General features: G+C 43.8%; 1 protein-coding gene across 4 annotated transcripts in view; it reads right to left on the bottom strand.

Moving 5' to 3' along the window:
• The window catches only part of LOC139276145 (sentrin-specific protease 7), a 142,324-nt gene that overhangs the window by 110,282 nt on the left and 14,575 nt on the right, over positions 1 to 17,467 (bottom strand). For 3 of the 4 annotated variants that reach the window (XM_070893672.1, XM_070893674.1, XM_070893675.1), the window contains exons 3-4: positions 12,476 to 12,554; positions 472 to 591 (exon numbers count right to left, since the gene is read on the bottom strand). In XM_070893672.1, the coding sequence (XP_070749773.1) occupies positions 472 to 591; positions 12,476 to 12,535 (180 nt within the window). In that variant the 5' untranslated portion in view covers positions 12,536 to 12,554. Of the gene's footprint in view, positions 1 to 190; positions 254 to 471; positions 592 to 12,475; positions 12,555 to 17,467 lie in introns of those variants that run through there. The other variant, XM_070893676.1, reaches the window with a different exon arrangement.

Raw genomic sequence — 17,467 nt, 5'->3', positions numbered from 1 at the left:
CATAGTGGTTATGTTACCGTACTAGTAATTCGGAGACACAAGTTCAAATCCCACCATGGCAGTTTGTGAATTAAATAAATCTGGAATAAAAATCTGGTATCCGTAACGGTGACCATGAAGCAATCGGAGTGTCAAAAAAACCAAACTGGCTCACTAATGTCCTTTGGGGAAAGAAACCTGCTGTCCTTACCCGGTATGGTCCACAGCAATGTGTTGGATTCTTAAATGCCCTCTGAAATGGCCTAGCCAGGCATTCAGTTGTCACCACCACCTTCTCAGGGGCAGTTAGGGATGAACAATAAATGCTGGCCTTGGCAGCAATGCCCACATCCCCTAAATGAACAAATAAAATAAGAATAGGCACTGGGACAAGGTACTAGTGCATTAATTAACTACTTCCAGGTAATAAGTGGAGAAAATTAGAAGGTAGAAAAAGAATTTGATTGATTATAAAATTCCACTTCAACTCACATGCGATACTTTTAAATTTTCAATTCTTGAATCAGTAAGTCGGGATAAAGGAGAATGCATCTGCACATTGTCCATCTCGGAGATCTTTTTCTTCTTTGGAATTTTAAATTTTCCCCCAGACTAGAAAGAAAAAAAAAGTATGATGCAATGCTGAAGTAAAACTTCTAAATTAGAATGCCACGATTCTTCATCTAATTATTTTAAACTTCAAGATAAAACATCCATTAATTTAGAATTCAAAAAACACATTCATTTGGAATGTCGAAGTACAAACTAACTACACTATGCTGTAAAATATTTAAGAAACTATTTATGTGGCAGAACAATTTATATATACACATGTGTGCACACACACACACACCAAGATTTTACAGACATAATGAAAGCAGTACATTATAGTATAAGTGAATAACCTTAAAATATCAGCCATGAGTCGAGCCAGTAAGGGTCACCTCTGCAATTTCAAACTTTGGATCACTCTTTACAAAGTACACAAAGTTTCAGGAACAGGTTTGTAGCCCTTTACAATGCAGAGAGTCTAATAAATAATTTGTTTATCACAAGACCTTCAGGCAGGAGGGAACAGTAAACATATAGAAGAAAAACCAATGAAGTCAACATATACCATTGCACTATTCCAGAATGCTGCAAAGCAAACTAATGCTGACAGATTCTAATCACAAGACCAAGCAAAGAACCAAACCTCCACGAAAGGAGGGAGGGGAAAATGGGAGAGGTTACGTTTTTTAGCGACTAGAGACCAACAATGTTTAAAATACCTTTAACTGGAGATGCGATATCACTTTCTTTTGTTCTTGGGTTATAGGAGACACTGACAAGGCAGCATTTATTGCCCAACCAATTGCCCCTAGAGTCAACCACGTAGTTGAGTTTTTGCAACAATCTGGTAGATTCCGTGGTCATTTTTTCTACTGGTGCCAGCCCACAAACATTCAATTTCTGAACTTGCCAGGATGGGATTTGAACTCATAAAAGGATAGTCATCCATGGCTAACTAAAGAAATCATGGGGTCAAGTTTCGGGCCGCGCCTAGAACGGCGCAGCCCCGACCTGGACGCCCGTTTCTCGCGCCTAAAAGTACGACAGAAAAATACCTCTGAATTCTCCGGCTCCTTGCAGGTCCCTAGAAGCTCGGCACACAGCCACGGGGGGGCGGAGCCACAGAGTCGCGTCGATTCTGATAGTGAAGGGGGGGCGGGGCTAATTTAAATGAGGCAACGTCGTGCCGGCTGCCCTGCGCATGCGTGCACGCACAATAGCCCAGAAACATTGGCATTCGGCCATTTTTAAAAGGACTTAAAGAAAAGTGTTGATTTGTCTCGTGGATCCCTGGAAAGGCTTGGGATTTAATTTTGGTGATATTTTTGTGTCTGAAGGAGTGCTTTTAGCAGCACTGTTGAATAAATCATCTGCTGAAATCTGCTGCTTTTCACTTCTAAACTTCCAGAACAAGTGCTGCATTGGTGCATGCAAATTAAGGACTGTGTGTTTTGAAAAATAAAAAAGTGTCAATTCAATACAGCAATGGAACAACGTCCACCAAGAACAAAGAATTTCTTGCATGAGGAAGTGGAGATATTAGTCAACGTCACTGAGCAGAGATGTCAGGAACTAGATACCAGCAACAGAGGTCGCATAAAAGTGCCACCAAAAGAAATGAAGAAACGCTGGAACCAAGTTGCTGAAGATTACTGCACAGTGGTGCATACCATGAGATCTGGAAGTCAGTGTAAAAAGAAATGGCACGACTTTGGTCAAGTAGTTAGTGTAAGTAATAGTTTCCATTTTTAATGTAATCGTAATTGTAATGTGACTATCTGTATGTCCCACCTTGCAGAAAGACGCAGTCTGTAAAAAGTTATATTTTACTCTTTGCAGAAGAAATTGGCCCACAACAAAAGGGAAGCAACTCGGACAGGAGGAGGCACGCCCAATCTGCATCCACTGACACCCTTGGAACAGAGGGGAGCTGCTATGATGAGTCGTACATGGAGAAAAGCAATCAGTACAGCACAAGCTGGGCCCGCACGCGAGGAAGAGGGCAGGTCCTGAAAATGCATCGTGGCCCTTTAAATCAACCTGCTGCCTAACCTGCTATGTGTGAGAGTACGCATGCCACCCATCCGGCCCCCTCCCTTGCTGTTAAACATTTGACTGTTCTGATGTATTTTGCAGAACATGATGATGATGATGATGATGATGATGCCAACCCTGAAGATCCTGAAGATAAAGAACAAGAACCAGGAAAACCAGATGCGGACGATCCAGATTGGATGGTGGCAGCGATGACTGAAATGTCTACAGGGGAGAGCTTCCAAGTTAATATTTATGAGCCCCCATCAAGGGGCATCAGAGTTTCAACCCCTTGCATAGGTTCTGGTTCCATCTTGCATGGTTTTGATTCCAATGTTGCGGGTCCCAGTGGTGCTGCTGGTGTAATGCAGCAGTTTACAGTCAGTGCACTACCATCCGAGCCTGTGCCTCCCACTCGCATAGGTTCTGGTTCCACCTTCCATGGTTTTGATTCAGACATTGCGGGTCCCAGTGGTGCTAGTGATATAATGGAGCAGTTTACACCCATTCACCCACCATCCCAGCCCACGGCTCGCACTCGAGTGCTGTCGTCTGGAACACCGAGCGCCTCACCATCCCAGCCCGCGCCTCTCTCTCTAGTACTGCCGTCTGGAAAACAGAGCGTCCCACCGTCCCAGCCCGTGCCTCCCTGTGTAGTGGTGCTGTTTGGAACACCGAGCGTCCCACCGTCCGTGCTCACGCCTCCCAGTGTAGTGGTGCCACGAGGCAGACCCAGGCAGAGGAGAAGGAGATTGGAGACACGCTCTCCTGAGATGAAGCGTGCAACAGATGCAGCTCAGGTTGTGGCATTGGGTATGGAGACCAATGAGCTTACCCGATCACTCATTGGTAGCGTCAGTGCAGTGGATGAAGAGGTGACAGTCCTGACGGGAGAAATAGCAGTAATGACACGGGAACTTAGGGAGGGAGTGTCCGAGGGAGTGCAAGCGACGGCACAGGCCCTCATGGAGATAGCTGCTGCAATAAGGGCACACAGCCCCGCCAATCAAAGACTCCCATGAAGAAGTGAACATTCACTGAGATATGGATGAGACATGGTTGCAGCCTTTCTTTGCTGCTTTTGTTCTCGTTCTTGATGTAGCTGTAGTAGCGTTTTTCAAATTGAAATTGTTTTGTTAATTTTGTAACTTTACAACTTATAAGTGATCTTAGGGTTTTTAAGTGATCTTATAGTGTAAATGCTCTCACATTTTGTAACTTATTTAATTTTGCACCTAAAAAGTGATCCTGAAGTTTAAGTGATCTTGAGTGTAAGATCTTTCAAATTGAAATTGTTTTGTAATTTTTGTAACTTTACAAGTTTAGAAGTGATCTTAAAGTTTTTAAGTGATCTTCAAGAGTCATATTAAAAAGTATAGTTTGATACAACAAATATTTTATTACAGTGACATTAACTTTTCAATAAAATATTTTTTCATTAAAACTGATTCATCTTCCATTAACACAACACAATGTAGGAACAACTGCAAAGAATAAACATGTCCAGTAATTGAAGTGTTCACGGATGAGCTGCTGGCGCAGGGCTCGAACAATCGTTAAAGGAGCACGATGGACAGCCCTCCTCCGACCTCGTGCTCCGGCATCAGTCACTTGCATGCTTTCCTGATTGTCGTCATCATCCACATCCTGCTCTTCCGTAATACTATCATCATGCACTGGTCCCTCACGTGGGTCTTCTGGTTCCACTACCAGCTCCTGCTGCCTCATGATGGCTAAGTTATGGAGCATGCAGCACACAACAGTGAAGTAACCGACAATCTGAGGAGAGTATTGCAAGTGGCCTCCGGAATGGTCCAGGCATCGGAATCGCTGTTTCAATGTGCCAATGGTCCTCTCAATGATGCTGCGCGTCACAATGTGCGCCATGTTGTATAGACGGTCAGCTTCTGTCCGTGTCACGCATAGGGGCGTCATGAGCCAGGTGGTCAGGCCGTACCCTTCGTCTCCCAGTAGTCAGCTCTGCCCTTCTGGCTGCTGCTCAAACATGTCAGATAGAACGCTGTCGCGTAGGATGAATTCATCATGGGTGCTGCCAGGGTATCTCGCATCGACTGACATGATGCGTCATGTCGTCACACACAAGCTGCGCATTGATAAGAGTGGAAACCTTTCCTATTTCGGTACTGCTCAGAATCCTCCACAGGTGCTCGCAAGGCTATGTGGGTACAATCAATGCAGCCCTGTACCTTTGGGAAGCCGGCAATCCTGAAGAAGCCCACAGCCCTCTCATGGATCGCTTGTGCGGTCATTGGGAAATTGATGAAGTCATTCCTTCGTGCATACAGTGCAGCCGTGACCTGGTAAACGCAGGCATGTGTTGCACATTGAGAGATGGCGCACACATCTCCAGTTGTAGCCTGAAACGATCCCGAGGCATCGAATGCAAGTGCAGCTGTTACCTTCACTTCAAAGACAAGGCAGTCGGTGTTCTGCTTCTAGGCTGCAAATCTGCTCTCAGCATATCACAGATCTCAGCGACAGCTTCTCTGCGGAAACGCAGCCTTTTGACACAATCAGCCTCGCTCATGTCCAGGTACGAGCGCCTGGCTCGATATTGCCGACATGGGTAAGGTCTCCTGCCCATCAGCCTACGGGTTATGACGTTCCTGGTGCGGTGAGCTCTAATCAATACTCTCCTATGCAGTGAATTGATGGCGAACCATTGCATAATCCGTGGTGTTGACAATGCAGCACTCATTCTGCAAATTTAAGTTTCAACCTGGCTATCTGGCTGTCTCTCCCTGTCCCTGGCCGAATGGCCTCAGTCTCCCTCGCAGCTCGAAGGCTGCTTGCTGTGTCTTCGGCCGCCGTCAGCCACTGCCGCCACCCCTATCCCGTGGCCAAATGGCTTCAGCTTCCCTCGCAGCTTGAAGGCTGCTTGCTTGCTGTGTCTTCGGCTGCCGTCGAGCCACTGACGCCGCCCCTGTCTCCTACATGGAAGAAAGGCCTGCCTGAAGCACTGCAGCTCGAAGGCTGCTTGCTGCCGTTGTTGTTGGGCTGCCGTCGAGACACTGACGCCACCCCTGTCTCTTACATGGAAAGCCTACCTGAAGCACCGCAGCTCGAAGGCTGCTGCTGCTTCACACAGGTAGGAATATTCAATATTTTGTCTTTGCTTTGTTTATAATTTTTTAGTCAGGATGGCTCTTTATTTGTATAAGTAAGACTGTTGAATGCTTGTAGAATTTAATTACTTCCCTTCCCACCCCCTCCCCCACCCCTCATTCCCTACGCCTGAATTGTAACCTATGCCTGATTTGTAAAGTGTAGGCAAGGTTTTTCTGAGTGTACAAAAATCTACACTTACTCCATTCTAAGTTAGCTTGGAGTAAGTTTTCACTGCCTAAACTTTCAAAACAGGCGTAAGTGGCCAGACACGCCCCCTTTTGAAAAAAAAACATCTGTTCCAAAATGAAACTGTTCTAACTGACTAGAACTGGAACAAAGTAAATGCCGAGAACTGCAATTTCTAAGATGCTCCATTCTAAATCAGTTGCTCCAAAAAAAATAGGAGCCACTCAGGCCGAAACTTGACCCCAAAGGATGGTATCCAATTAAAAACAAGGGCATATAAAGTGGCCAAAACTAGAGGGAGAACAGAAGATTGGGAAGCTTTTAAAAGCTAGCAAAGAATGACTAAAAAAATTAAAAAAGGGAAGATAGACTATGAAAGCAAACTAGCATGAAATATAAAAACAGATAGCAAGAATTTCAAGATAGCAAGGTATATAAAAAGGAAAAGAATGGCTAAAGTAAATGTTGGTCCCTTAGAGGACAAGACCGGGCAATTAGTAATGGGGAACATGGAGATGGCAGAAACTCGGAACAAATATTTTGTATCAGTCTTTACGATAGAGGATACTAAAAATATCCCAACAGTGGATAGTCAAGGGGCTATAGCGGGGGAGGAACTTAACACAATCACAATCACTAAGGAAGTGGTACTCAGTAAGATTTTGGGCCCAAGTTTCGGGTTGCGCCTAGAATGGCGCAGCACCGACCTGGACGCCCGTTTTTTGCTCTCGAAAGTGCGCCGAAAAAATACTTGCATATTCTCCAGCTCCCTGCAGGTCTTCAGCAGCTTGGCGCGGCGCACACAGAACAGCGGGGGGCGGAGCAAGAGACTCGCGCCAATTCTACAAGTAGTGGGAGGCGGGGCTAATTTAAATAAGGCAACGTCGTGCCGGCAACCCTGCGCGTGCGTGTTGGAGCGCGCGCAGTGGCACATAAACATTGGCACTCGGCCATTTTTAAAGTGACTAGAGGAAAAGTGAAGATTTGTCTCATGGACCCCTGGCCGAACAGCTCAGAGCCTGCTGCTGCCGGATTCTACTGCGTCCGCTGTGGTCTGACGCCGCCCCTGGCCAAATGGCCTCAGTCACCTTCGCAGCTCGAAAGCTGCTTGCTGTTTCTTCGGCTGCCGTCCAGACACTGATGGAAGGAAGGCCTGCCTGAAGCACCGCAGCTCGAAGGCTGCTGCTGCTTCACACAGGTAGGAACATGGAATATTTAATCTTTGCTTTGTTTATAAATTTTTATTCAGGTTGGATCTCTTGAGTTCGTCGCATTATCCCATACAAATATCAACAAAGTATACAGTTCTTCTTAAAAAAAACAAAGATTGCTTAAGACAAATTGATGTGAGGGAGACAGCACTGGCTCAACTTCCTAAGTAAGCTACGAATAGGATGAATAGTGCGTCTGGATGATTTGTGTTAGGGAAATTGATGGGATTGAAGGCCGATAAATCCCCGGGGCCTGATAGTTTGCATCCCAGAGTGCTCAAGGAAGTGGTCCTAGAAATAGTGGATGCATTGGTGATCATTTTCCAACAGTCTATCGACTCTGGATCAGTTCCCATGGACTGGAGGGTAGCTAATGTAACCTCACTTTTTAAAAAAGGGAGGGAGAGAGATAACGGGTAATTATAGACCAGTTAGCTTGACATCAGTAGTGGGGAAAATGTTGGAATCGATCATGAAGGATGAAATAGCAGCACATTTGGAAAGCAGTGACAGGATCGGATAAAGTCAGCATGGATTTATGAAGGGGAAATCATGCTTGACGAATCTTCTGGAATTTTTTGAGGATGTTACTAGCAGAGTGGACAAGGGAGAACCAGTAGATGTGGTGTATTTGGATTTTCAGAAGGCTTTTGACAAGGTCCCGCACAAGAGATTGTTTTGCAAAGTCAAAGCACATGGTATTGGGGTAATATACTGACGTAGATAGGGAACTGGTTGGCAGACAGGAAGCAGAGAGTCGGGATAAACGGGTCCTTTTCAGAATGGCAGGCAGTGACTGGTGGAGTGCCACAGGGCTCAGTGCTGGGACCCCAGCTCTTTACAATATACATTAACGATTTGGATGAAGGAATAGAGTGTAATATCTCCAAGTTTGCAGATGACACTAAACTGGGTGGTGGTGTGAGCTGTGAGGAGGATGCTAAGAGGCTGCAGGGTGACTTGGACAAGTTAGGTGAGTGGGCAAATGCATGGCAGATGCAGTATAATGTGGATAAATGTGAGGTTATCCATTTTGGGGGTAAAAACACGAAGGCAGAATATTATCTGAATGGTGGCAGACTAGGAAAAGGGGAGGTGCAACGAGACCTGGGTTCATGGTTCATCAGTCACTGAAAGTGGGCACGCAGGTACAGCAGGCGGTGAAGAAGGCAAATGGTATGTTGGCCTTCATAGCTAGGGGATTTGAATATAGAAGCAGGGAGGTCTTACTGCAGGGCCTTAGTGAGGCCTCACCTGGAATATTGTGTTCAGTATTGGTCTCCTAGTCTGAGGAAAGACGTTCTTGCTATTGAGGGAGTGCAGCGAAGGTTCACCAGACTGATTCCAGGGATGGCTGTGCTGTCATATGAGGAGAGACTGGATCAACTGGGCCTTTATGCACTGGAGTTTAGAAGGATGAGATGGGATCTCATAGAAACATATAAGATGCTGACGGTACTAGACAGGTTAGATGCGGGAAGAATGTTCCCGATGTTGGGGAAGTCCAGAACCAGGGGACATAGTCTTAGGATAAGGGGTAGGCCATGTAGGACTGAGATGAGGAGAAACTTCTTTACTCAGAGAGTTGTTAACCTGTGGAATTCCCTGCCGCAGAGAGTTGTTGATGCCAGTTCATTGGATATATTCAAGAGGGAGTTAGATATGGCTCTTACGGTTAAGGGGATCAAGGGGTATGGAGAGAAAGCAGGAAAGGGGTACTGAAGGAATGATCAGCCATGATCTTATTGAATGGCGGTGCAGGCTCGAAGGGCCGAATGGCCTACTCCTGCACCTATTTTTCTATGTTTTCTATGTTTCTAAGATAAAAAGAATTGTATAATCCATCCAATGGGATGCAAATCATGTTCCAAAAATATATATTTTTCAAATACATTTTTCTTCACCATAGTTTCCCTTCTTCAAAGAAGTAATGGTTGTCGACATGCACCCCATTGGGACAGGTTTAATAATATCAGCTCCCGGAGGACTCAATTTAGACATCAACACCACAACTAATAAATGGCCCTGGAGTATATAGCACATAAAAATAGAACTCGATCTGCAAAGCATGAGTACCCAATTTGGATCGTATGTGCCCTCAAAAGGGCATGGCTCAATACATGTTCTCCATTAACATCTGTTTACGCCTTGTGAAGCGCCTTGGGACATTTTTCTACATTCAATATAAATCCAAGTTCTTGTTTATTCCTTCTTTTAAAAATAAATGACAGTTATCAAATGCACATTATACACCATACAGAGAGTTTTAGCGCAAAGATCAATTTTCAGTGAACAGCATTGGAGGCTGTTCAGAAAAGGTTCACTAGGTTGATTCCGTAGATGAGGGGATTGACGTATGAAGATAGGTTGAGTAGGTTGGGCCTATACTCATTGGAGTTCAGAAGAATGAGAGGTAATCTTATCGAAACATATAAGATAATGAAGGGGCTCAACAAGGTGGATGCAGAGAGGATATTTCCATTCATCGAGGAAACCAAAACTAGGGGACATAGTCTCAGAATAAGGGCCTGCCCATTTAAAACTGAGATGAGGAGGAATTTCTTCTCTCAGAGGGTTGTAAACCTATGGAATTCTCTGCCTCAGAGAGCTGTGGAAGCTGGGTCATTGAATATATTTAAGGCGGAGTCAGACAGAATTTTGAGAGATAAGGGAATAAAGGGCTATGGGGAGTGGGCAGGGAAGTGGAGCTGAGTCCACGATCAGATCAGCCATGATCTTATTAAATGGCGGAGCAGGCTTGAGGGGCCAAATGGCCTACTCCTATTTCTTATGTTCTTAAGTATAAACAGCTCTCGTATAGCAATGATAGGCTAGACTCAACAATTTGACACGAGCAAGTTAATAGGTCAACCCAACAAGCCACATACAATTAATACAATCATGAACCCTATTCTATCCATCTAACCTCCTATGGAAAAACTTTGCATAAAATTCTCCTGGCTCCCAAAAGATAATCAAGTGAAATATCATCCATTCCTACTATTCATCCATATTCTGTTCATCTCAACAAACAGTCTTCTTTTCTTTCCCGCTTTTTTCAGAACCAGCAGCACTGCAAGCCTTCTGGCCTCATGGAGTATTTCAGTGCCTGCTCTCTGACCACCAGTACCACTATGGTTGGCTGCCATAATGCATTGGGAACCAACAGGTGGGTACACTCTCTCCACTAACATTCCCTCTAACTTGCTCGGAGACACTGCAGCTCTCACTCAGCACTTCTCCATTGAATGTGGCTGAGAAGTGAGCAGGGCAGAACGCAACCCCGCATTAATTCCACCATATGACACTGAGTATTGAGAGCCAACATGTTGCCGAGGTACATTTTTAAAAACCTATGCACAATACAAACAAGAAATATTCAACAAAATAAAAAACGCTTCTATCACGTTTTTCTCAACTCTTGAAAAGCAACACTAATCGCACAGATTTGCAAACATAATCAATTTCTGCATGAAATAATATACTGAGGTTACTTTGATGCATCATATGCAGGCCTCAGCCAAGACAAGATTTAAATCTCACATCCATCAGCCCTGTGCAAGGGAAAGTTTTATCAGTCTTAGCCAATTAACTAGGTGAGCCATATGGGAGATACAACGGGCTAGAATTTGCTGTCAAAATAACAGTGAAACTAATGACACTTGTCGTTATTTAAGCACAAATGGTACAGCAACTTCAGGTGAGGGACAGGTGTACCGTTAGCTTTGCGAAAACAGCATTTCACTGTCTAGCTCACTGCTGAAACGCATTGAATGGCATGTAAAGTTGTTGTATTTGCACGATAGATACAAACTAAACTCACCACAGAAAGTCAAGTCTTGTACATTTCAGTCTAAATAAATTTTATTGACTTGATAAATGTTAATTATTGCATGTCAACTTCTCTGGCATTGAAAATTAACCATTACAAATGAGGAGTCTCATTCCTTCAGGTTTTAATTGTTGTTGGAGATTTTAAAAATATAAAATTGTAAAAATGTTTTGTTACTTTTCCTGTGTCTTTTTTTTCCCTCTCTCTCAATCCAATCTTTCATTCCCTCTTATTTCTTTCTCTGTACCCGATTTGACATTGAATTCACCCGCTCTAATTTATACTTTCTTCTTAACCATTGCACTGTCAATTTCACAATCCTTTAATCTGATTGAACAGGGAAAGCAACTGTGTATCTCCGTAACCACTCAGCTCACAGATGCCCGTTTTCCCTCACTGTGATTATCAGCTCGCACTTTCAGCAACTTGCCATGCAAAAAATGCAAAAATCTAAACGTGCAAGGGAAAGTCTAACTAACAGCAGATGCCATCAGATGCCCTGCTACAATAAATTATGGACCAATGTCATATCAATGCAGAGCATTATTGAAGATAGGGGGCAGTGGAGGGAACATAGATATTAGTAGAGTATATTCTGCATATTCACTCACTTTGGGCGCAATGGGCAATCAGAGCACAAAGGCGCTCAAAATTGCGCTAGCTTTCAGAAGTGATTTGCTCAGGTTTTTGCTCAAACCCATGAACCAGCGCAATCGGGCAGTGTTTTAGAATGTAATTTTTTGGGGGGAGGGGGGGGGTTAAAAGATAATCATTGATATATTTAAGAGTGGTAACTTGGTGCAGATTTATTAATACAGCTGATAATGAGCTTATCAAAAAAAAATAAGCATTTTCAATCAGTGTCTAGTCCACCACCTGTGAGTAATTTGATTTTAAATAACTGAAAATGACTTTAAAAACTACAGAACTATTTAATAGTTTCATTGGTATACAGTAGTCAGTTTCTTAGTAAATTAAAAGCTTTTAAAAAAGGTGTCCAGTAATGTCTTTGGGCCTTAAAAAAGGCTTAATTTTAAGAGCCTCCTCGAAGGCCCGCAAATGTACTCAATTAGCAGAAACTCGCAATGGTGATTAATTCAATCTGCGATGTGGCCAGTTTTATGGACAGGAGCGGCTTCCGCCGTGATGGTCTTTAAACTAACGCAAAAAATCGCAGAAACTCTATTTACGCTTGACGTAATTTGCGCTTGAAATTCCTCAATTTGTTGCACTGATTTGGCCAATTTCAAGCAAATTACGCTGAAATAACCAGCGCAACATTGCAGAAACTACAGGCCAATTTGTTTATCCAATTGTTTATCGCTACAGAAACAATGCAAGGCAATTCAATTAGTTACAAATAGCAACTTAGATTTAACTCCATAGCCCAAATGTCAAGTGCAGCCTCGGAATTATGGTGATCAATTAACATCTCAATAGCAAAAAAGTATGCATTCTGTAATCATTCACTGCCTTCATCAGCAAAGTATATTAGACCGTACAAGCAGAAAAAAAAAAGTTAATAAAGTTAGAATAAAGTTGAACTTAGTACCTTCAATGTCTCTGGTTCATCCTGGCCACTGGGTTGAGTTGACCCCCTACGTCTATCCATTTGAGCAGCTGCAGGGTCCCTATGTACAAGAACAGAATTTTCAGAAGTGTTTGATGTCAAACCAAATGATTGCAAGCTTTGTTGTCAGCATTTATAAATGAAAAAAAAACTCAAAAAATACAAATGATCTCCAGTTATTTTATTACAGTGAAGGCTTTAAAATGTCATGGCTCAAACTAATTCCCAGTATAAAATTAATCTTCAGATGAATAAGGAATTCTTGTTTAGCACTTAGCACAGGTTTTAAACAAATTACTTTGTCTCTATTCAATTCCATTTATTTAACCAGTTTTGTACTATTTTTCAGAGGGTATATTCCCAACATCACTTGCCAAGTCTATAATGCATAAAACAACTGGTCCAAGAATATGTCAGCTATCGAAGAGGTGAACAACGACAAAAACTGAGGGTTTCAATAGAAATACAAGAATTTGTCATTGCATCTCATAACATTAGTGAGTAATTAGAAAATTATGGACTAATGAAATTGACTTCACTAACTGAATTCTTTAAAGAAATTACTGAGTGTATAGATTAAGGGAATGCAGTGATGTGGTATATTTAAACTGTTGAAGTCTTTAGTAAAAGTGTCACATTAGACACTTGTTACAAAACTAAGGCCCGTATCATTGAAGAGAAAGAGGCATCAGGTAGAGGGTTGGCTGAAGGACAGAAAGAAAAAAAGACAGACTTGGATTTATATAGCATCTTTCACAATCACCGGTCTCAGAGTGTAGTTACTGTTGTAATGTAGGAAACACAGCAATCAATTTCCACACAAGCAAGCTCCCACAAACAGCAATGTGATAATGTCCAGATAATCTGTTTTTGTTTTGTTGATTGAGAGATAAATATTGGCCAGAACACCAGAGATAACCTCCCTGTTCTTCTTCGAAATAATGCCATGGGATCTTTTACGTACACTTGAGAGAAAGCAGACGGGGCCTCGGTTTAACGTCTCATCCAAAAGACGGAACCTCCAACAGTGTAGCACTCCCTCAGCACTGCACTGGAGTGTCAGCCTAGATTTTTGTGGTCAAGACCCTGGAGTGGGACTTCAACCCACAATCTTCAGAAGCGAGAGTGCTACCCACTGAGCCACAATTGACAGAAACCAGACAGTAGGAGTTAATGGATGTTTTTTGGATTGGCAAGATGTTGCCCCAGAGATGTACTGGGACCTCTCATTCTCTATATGCACAAATTATTTGGACATGAGCATAAGGAACCAATATCAAAATTTTATGATATTCCCAAATTGTAGATGGCAGATAGAAGAATAGAAAATGACTGGCAGGTTAGAAGACTGGGCTGGAATTAGTAAATTCTACACACAAGAAACAAGGATGGATGTAGAGGTCAGCACACCATCACATTTTAAGTCATTAACTCAGAATATTTTTTGAGCTACTGCTTACTGAACATTTTAAAATGTAAATTTATGACTATTAAGGCAGAGGTTCTCAAACTTTTTTGATTGAAGGACCCCTTTTCAAATCGACTATTAAATCATGGACCCCACCTCCAAATTATACTATATAATACTCATAATATGAAAGTGCTGCAAGAGTGTTTTGATAATGCTTTTAAGAAAACAGGTATTTATTTACAGGTATCAGTGAGATGGGTGCACCTGCTTCTCACATCAATTCTGGGTAGTCTGCAGCACCAGATGGCCACTATTAGCCACTTAATGCTAGGAAATTTTTTAAGCCATCAGCAGGCTGGCCAAGGTAAGTAAGGGCATGAGACCCATGTACATGCTGGGATGCTACTGGAAGCATTACTCATCACCATACTGTCCCACTGGCATGTGCTGTAACAGCTACACTGTGGGATTGTACGTGTTTGCAGGGCCCCACAGGCGCTCAGATCACATGTTGGGAAGATGGCACAGGGTCACGGAGCCAGGGAGAGGAATTGGCTCAACTGGCAGGGAACGCTCATTCCAAAGTGAGAGCTGTGGGTCTCTGTGAGGAAAGGATTTGGTTCAATTTTTGCATCTTCTAAATAAATACTTGTGCACACTAATTCAAGTGAATGAACTTCCAAATAAAATTTTAAAAATTAATGAGTGGGATTGTTGTAAAAATAAGGGGGAGTTAATGTAAGGAAGAGTTTGAAAGTCACCTGTCCTACCAACTGAAGGAAGGTGCATGAAGCTGAATATGGGCTCAATTTTCCCCAATGCCGTTTTTGGCATATTTGAAGAGTTACACCCGTTTTTTGGGCCCCAATTACGCAAAAAAAAACCTTTAAAAGTTTCCCCATTCTAATTTTTGAAATTGGCACCACACAGCCTGTCCTTTAGCTTTGGGGGGGGGGGGGGGGGGGGGGGGAGGGCCTAATGTCTGCGCCAAAAAAAGGATGTCCCCCCTTCTGCGCATGCGCGGCAAAAAAAATGACGTTTCCCACATGCCCAGTACACCTCCCGGTCTGCATTCAGCCATTTTTAAAGAGCCAGTTGTGTGTGAGAACTTTAATTGTGAGTGGAAAAAAATGGGAGCTGCAATATGCAACGCGGCTCAAGGGCAAGAATTTCTCAGGACGAAATGGAGGCCCTGGTTACTGTAATTGAGGTCAGATGGCACGAGCTGGACACCAGCAGAGGTCACATAAAAGTTTCACCAAAAGAAATGAAGAAATGCTGGAACCAACTTTCACAAGATTACTGTGCAATGGTGACCACCCAGAGGTCCGGAGGCCAGTGAAGTGGCAGGACCTTGGTCAAGCAGTTAGTGCAAGTAATATTTCCATTTAGTCACTGGAATTACAATTGTAAATGTGACCATCTGTATGTCCCACCCAGCAGAAAGACACCCTCTCTAAAAAGTTATATTTTCATCTTTGCAGAGGAAGGTGACATACAACAAAAGAGAGAATACAAATAGGAGGAGGCCCGGAAAATCCACACCCACTTGGAAGAGAGGGTCGCTGCTTTGATGGGTCCTGCCTGGAGAAAAGCAACCACCACTGCACAAGCTGGGCCCACACTTGAGGGAGAGGGCAAGTCCTGCAAATTCCAGACTCTGGCTTTGCTAAATGTTAAGTACTGCGCGGGCTAGCCATGCTTCGGTTCATGGGGATGTCTCCGTCTGCTACGCTTCGGTTGATGTAATGTGCTATCATTTATCGTGGTCCTTCAAATGAGCCTGCTGCCTGCGCTGTGTGAGCCTACTCATACCACCCTGCCCCCTCCTCTACTGCTCACCACTTGTCTGTTCTGTTATATTTTGAAGAACTTGAGGCCAACCCTAACGAGGCTGAAGCCTATGCAGAAGATTCAGACGCGGAGGAGCCCGAGGAGAACATCTTCCAAACCGACCTTTCTGTACTCACTCTGGAGGAGGTGCTGGTGCCGTCCATTGAGGTGCCAACCCCTTTCCTGAGTGGTACGAGCGTTGGGACAGCTCATGGTTTCATGCTGTCCGAGGCTGCGGGTCCCAGTGGGGTGCAGCGAGCCACACCCAGGGTGAAGAGGGGAAGGAGAACTCAACAGTGCTCTCCTGAGATGCAGGATGCAACAGATGTGCTTCAGATGATGGCAATGAATGGGGAGAACATTGACCTGATGTGATCGCTCTTGAACACCATCAGTGGGGTGGGTGATGAGGTAGCGGGACTGTCAGGAGAAGTAACAACACTCTCGCGAGAAATGGGAACACTGTCCGGGCACATTAGGGATGGAATGTCACAGGTAGCTGATACAATGTTGGTGTACATGAGGGAGGGAATGTTGCAGGTAGTTGAGACGCTGGCAGAGCACATGAGGGAATGTCGGAGGTAGCTTCTGCAATAAGAGAACACGCCCCAGACCCCACAGCCATTGACGAAATCAATTGCAACTCCCACTCCAATCCCCAGACCAACCTCTAAAGAGGCCCAAGCCGGGCCTTCCACATTACCGCCTGCCCACGCCCCCCAACAAGAACTACATATTACCAGAGATGCTCGAAAGAATAAGCTTGATATGAGAAACGCTTGCCACCGCCAGAGGGCAGGGGTGGAGTCAACAAGAACAAGCGCAGCAGGCAGTCTTAGAATAAGGTGGAGGAGAGATGGGTGCAGTCTTTCTTTGCTGCTGTTGTTGTTATTATAATTGTTGTTACTGTTGTAACTGTTCTCAAATTAAAGGTTTTTTGTAAGTGGTGTAAATTTACAAGTTTAAAAGTTTGTAAGTGATCTTAATGTTTGTAAGTGATCTTAATGCTTAAGTGATCTTAAGTGAATAATTTAAAGTTTGATGCAAGAATATTTTTATTAAAGTTAAGTACAACCAAGTGTTAAAATTTTGAATAAAATATATTTTAAATTATAACATTTACATTATTTGTTCCATTATTAACACAACACAACATTACGGAACAGATGCAAACAGTAAACATGGTCCATTTGGAATAGTTGCCACTGAGCCTTCAGGCAGCAAAGCATTCAAGGATGAGCTGCTGGTGCAAGGCTTGAGCAATCGTTAAAGGGGCACGATGGCCCATCCTCCTCCGCCTTCGTGCTCCGGGCTCAGATAGTTATATGGCTTCCTCGTCATCTGCATTTTCCTCATCAGCCACTCATCTCAGGTGGGCCTTCCACTACCAGCTGCTGCTGCCTCATGATGGCCAAGTTGTGCAGCAAACAACAGTGAACTGACCGACAATCTCAGGGGAGTATAGCAAGTAGCCCCTGGAATGGTTCAGGCATTGGAAACGCTGCAAGATGCCAATGGTCCTCTCTATTATGCTGCACGTCGCAATGTGCAACATGTTGTCTCCCCAGTCAGCTTCCGTCCGGGTTACGCGTAGGGGCGTCATGAGCCAGGTGGCGAGGCCGTACCCTTTGTCCCCCAGCAACCAGATCTGCCCTTTTGGCTGCTGGTGAAACATGGCAGATATAGCATTCTTGTGCAGGGTGAAAGATCATGGGTGCTCCCAGGGTATC

The sequence above is a fragment of the Pristiophorus japonicus genome, chromosome 11 (genome assembly GCF_044704955.1).
Source record: "Pristiophorus japonicus isolate sPriJap1 chromosome 11, sPriJap1.hap1, whole genome shotgun sequence".
In the NCBI taxonomy this organism is placed as follows: Eukaryota; Metazoa; Chordata; class Chondrichthyes; family Pristiophoridae; genus Pristiophorus; species Pristiophorus japonicus.
This window is presented reverse-complemented; position numbering and strand designations above follow the sequence as displayed.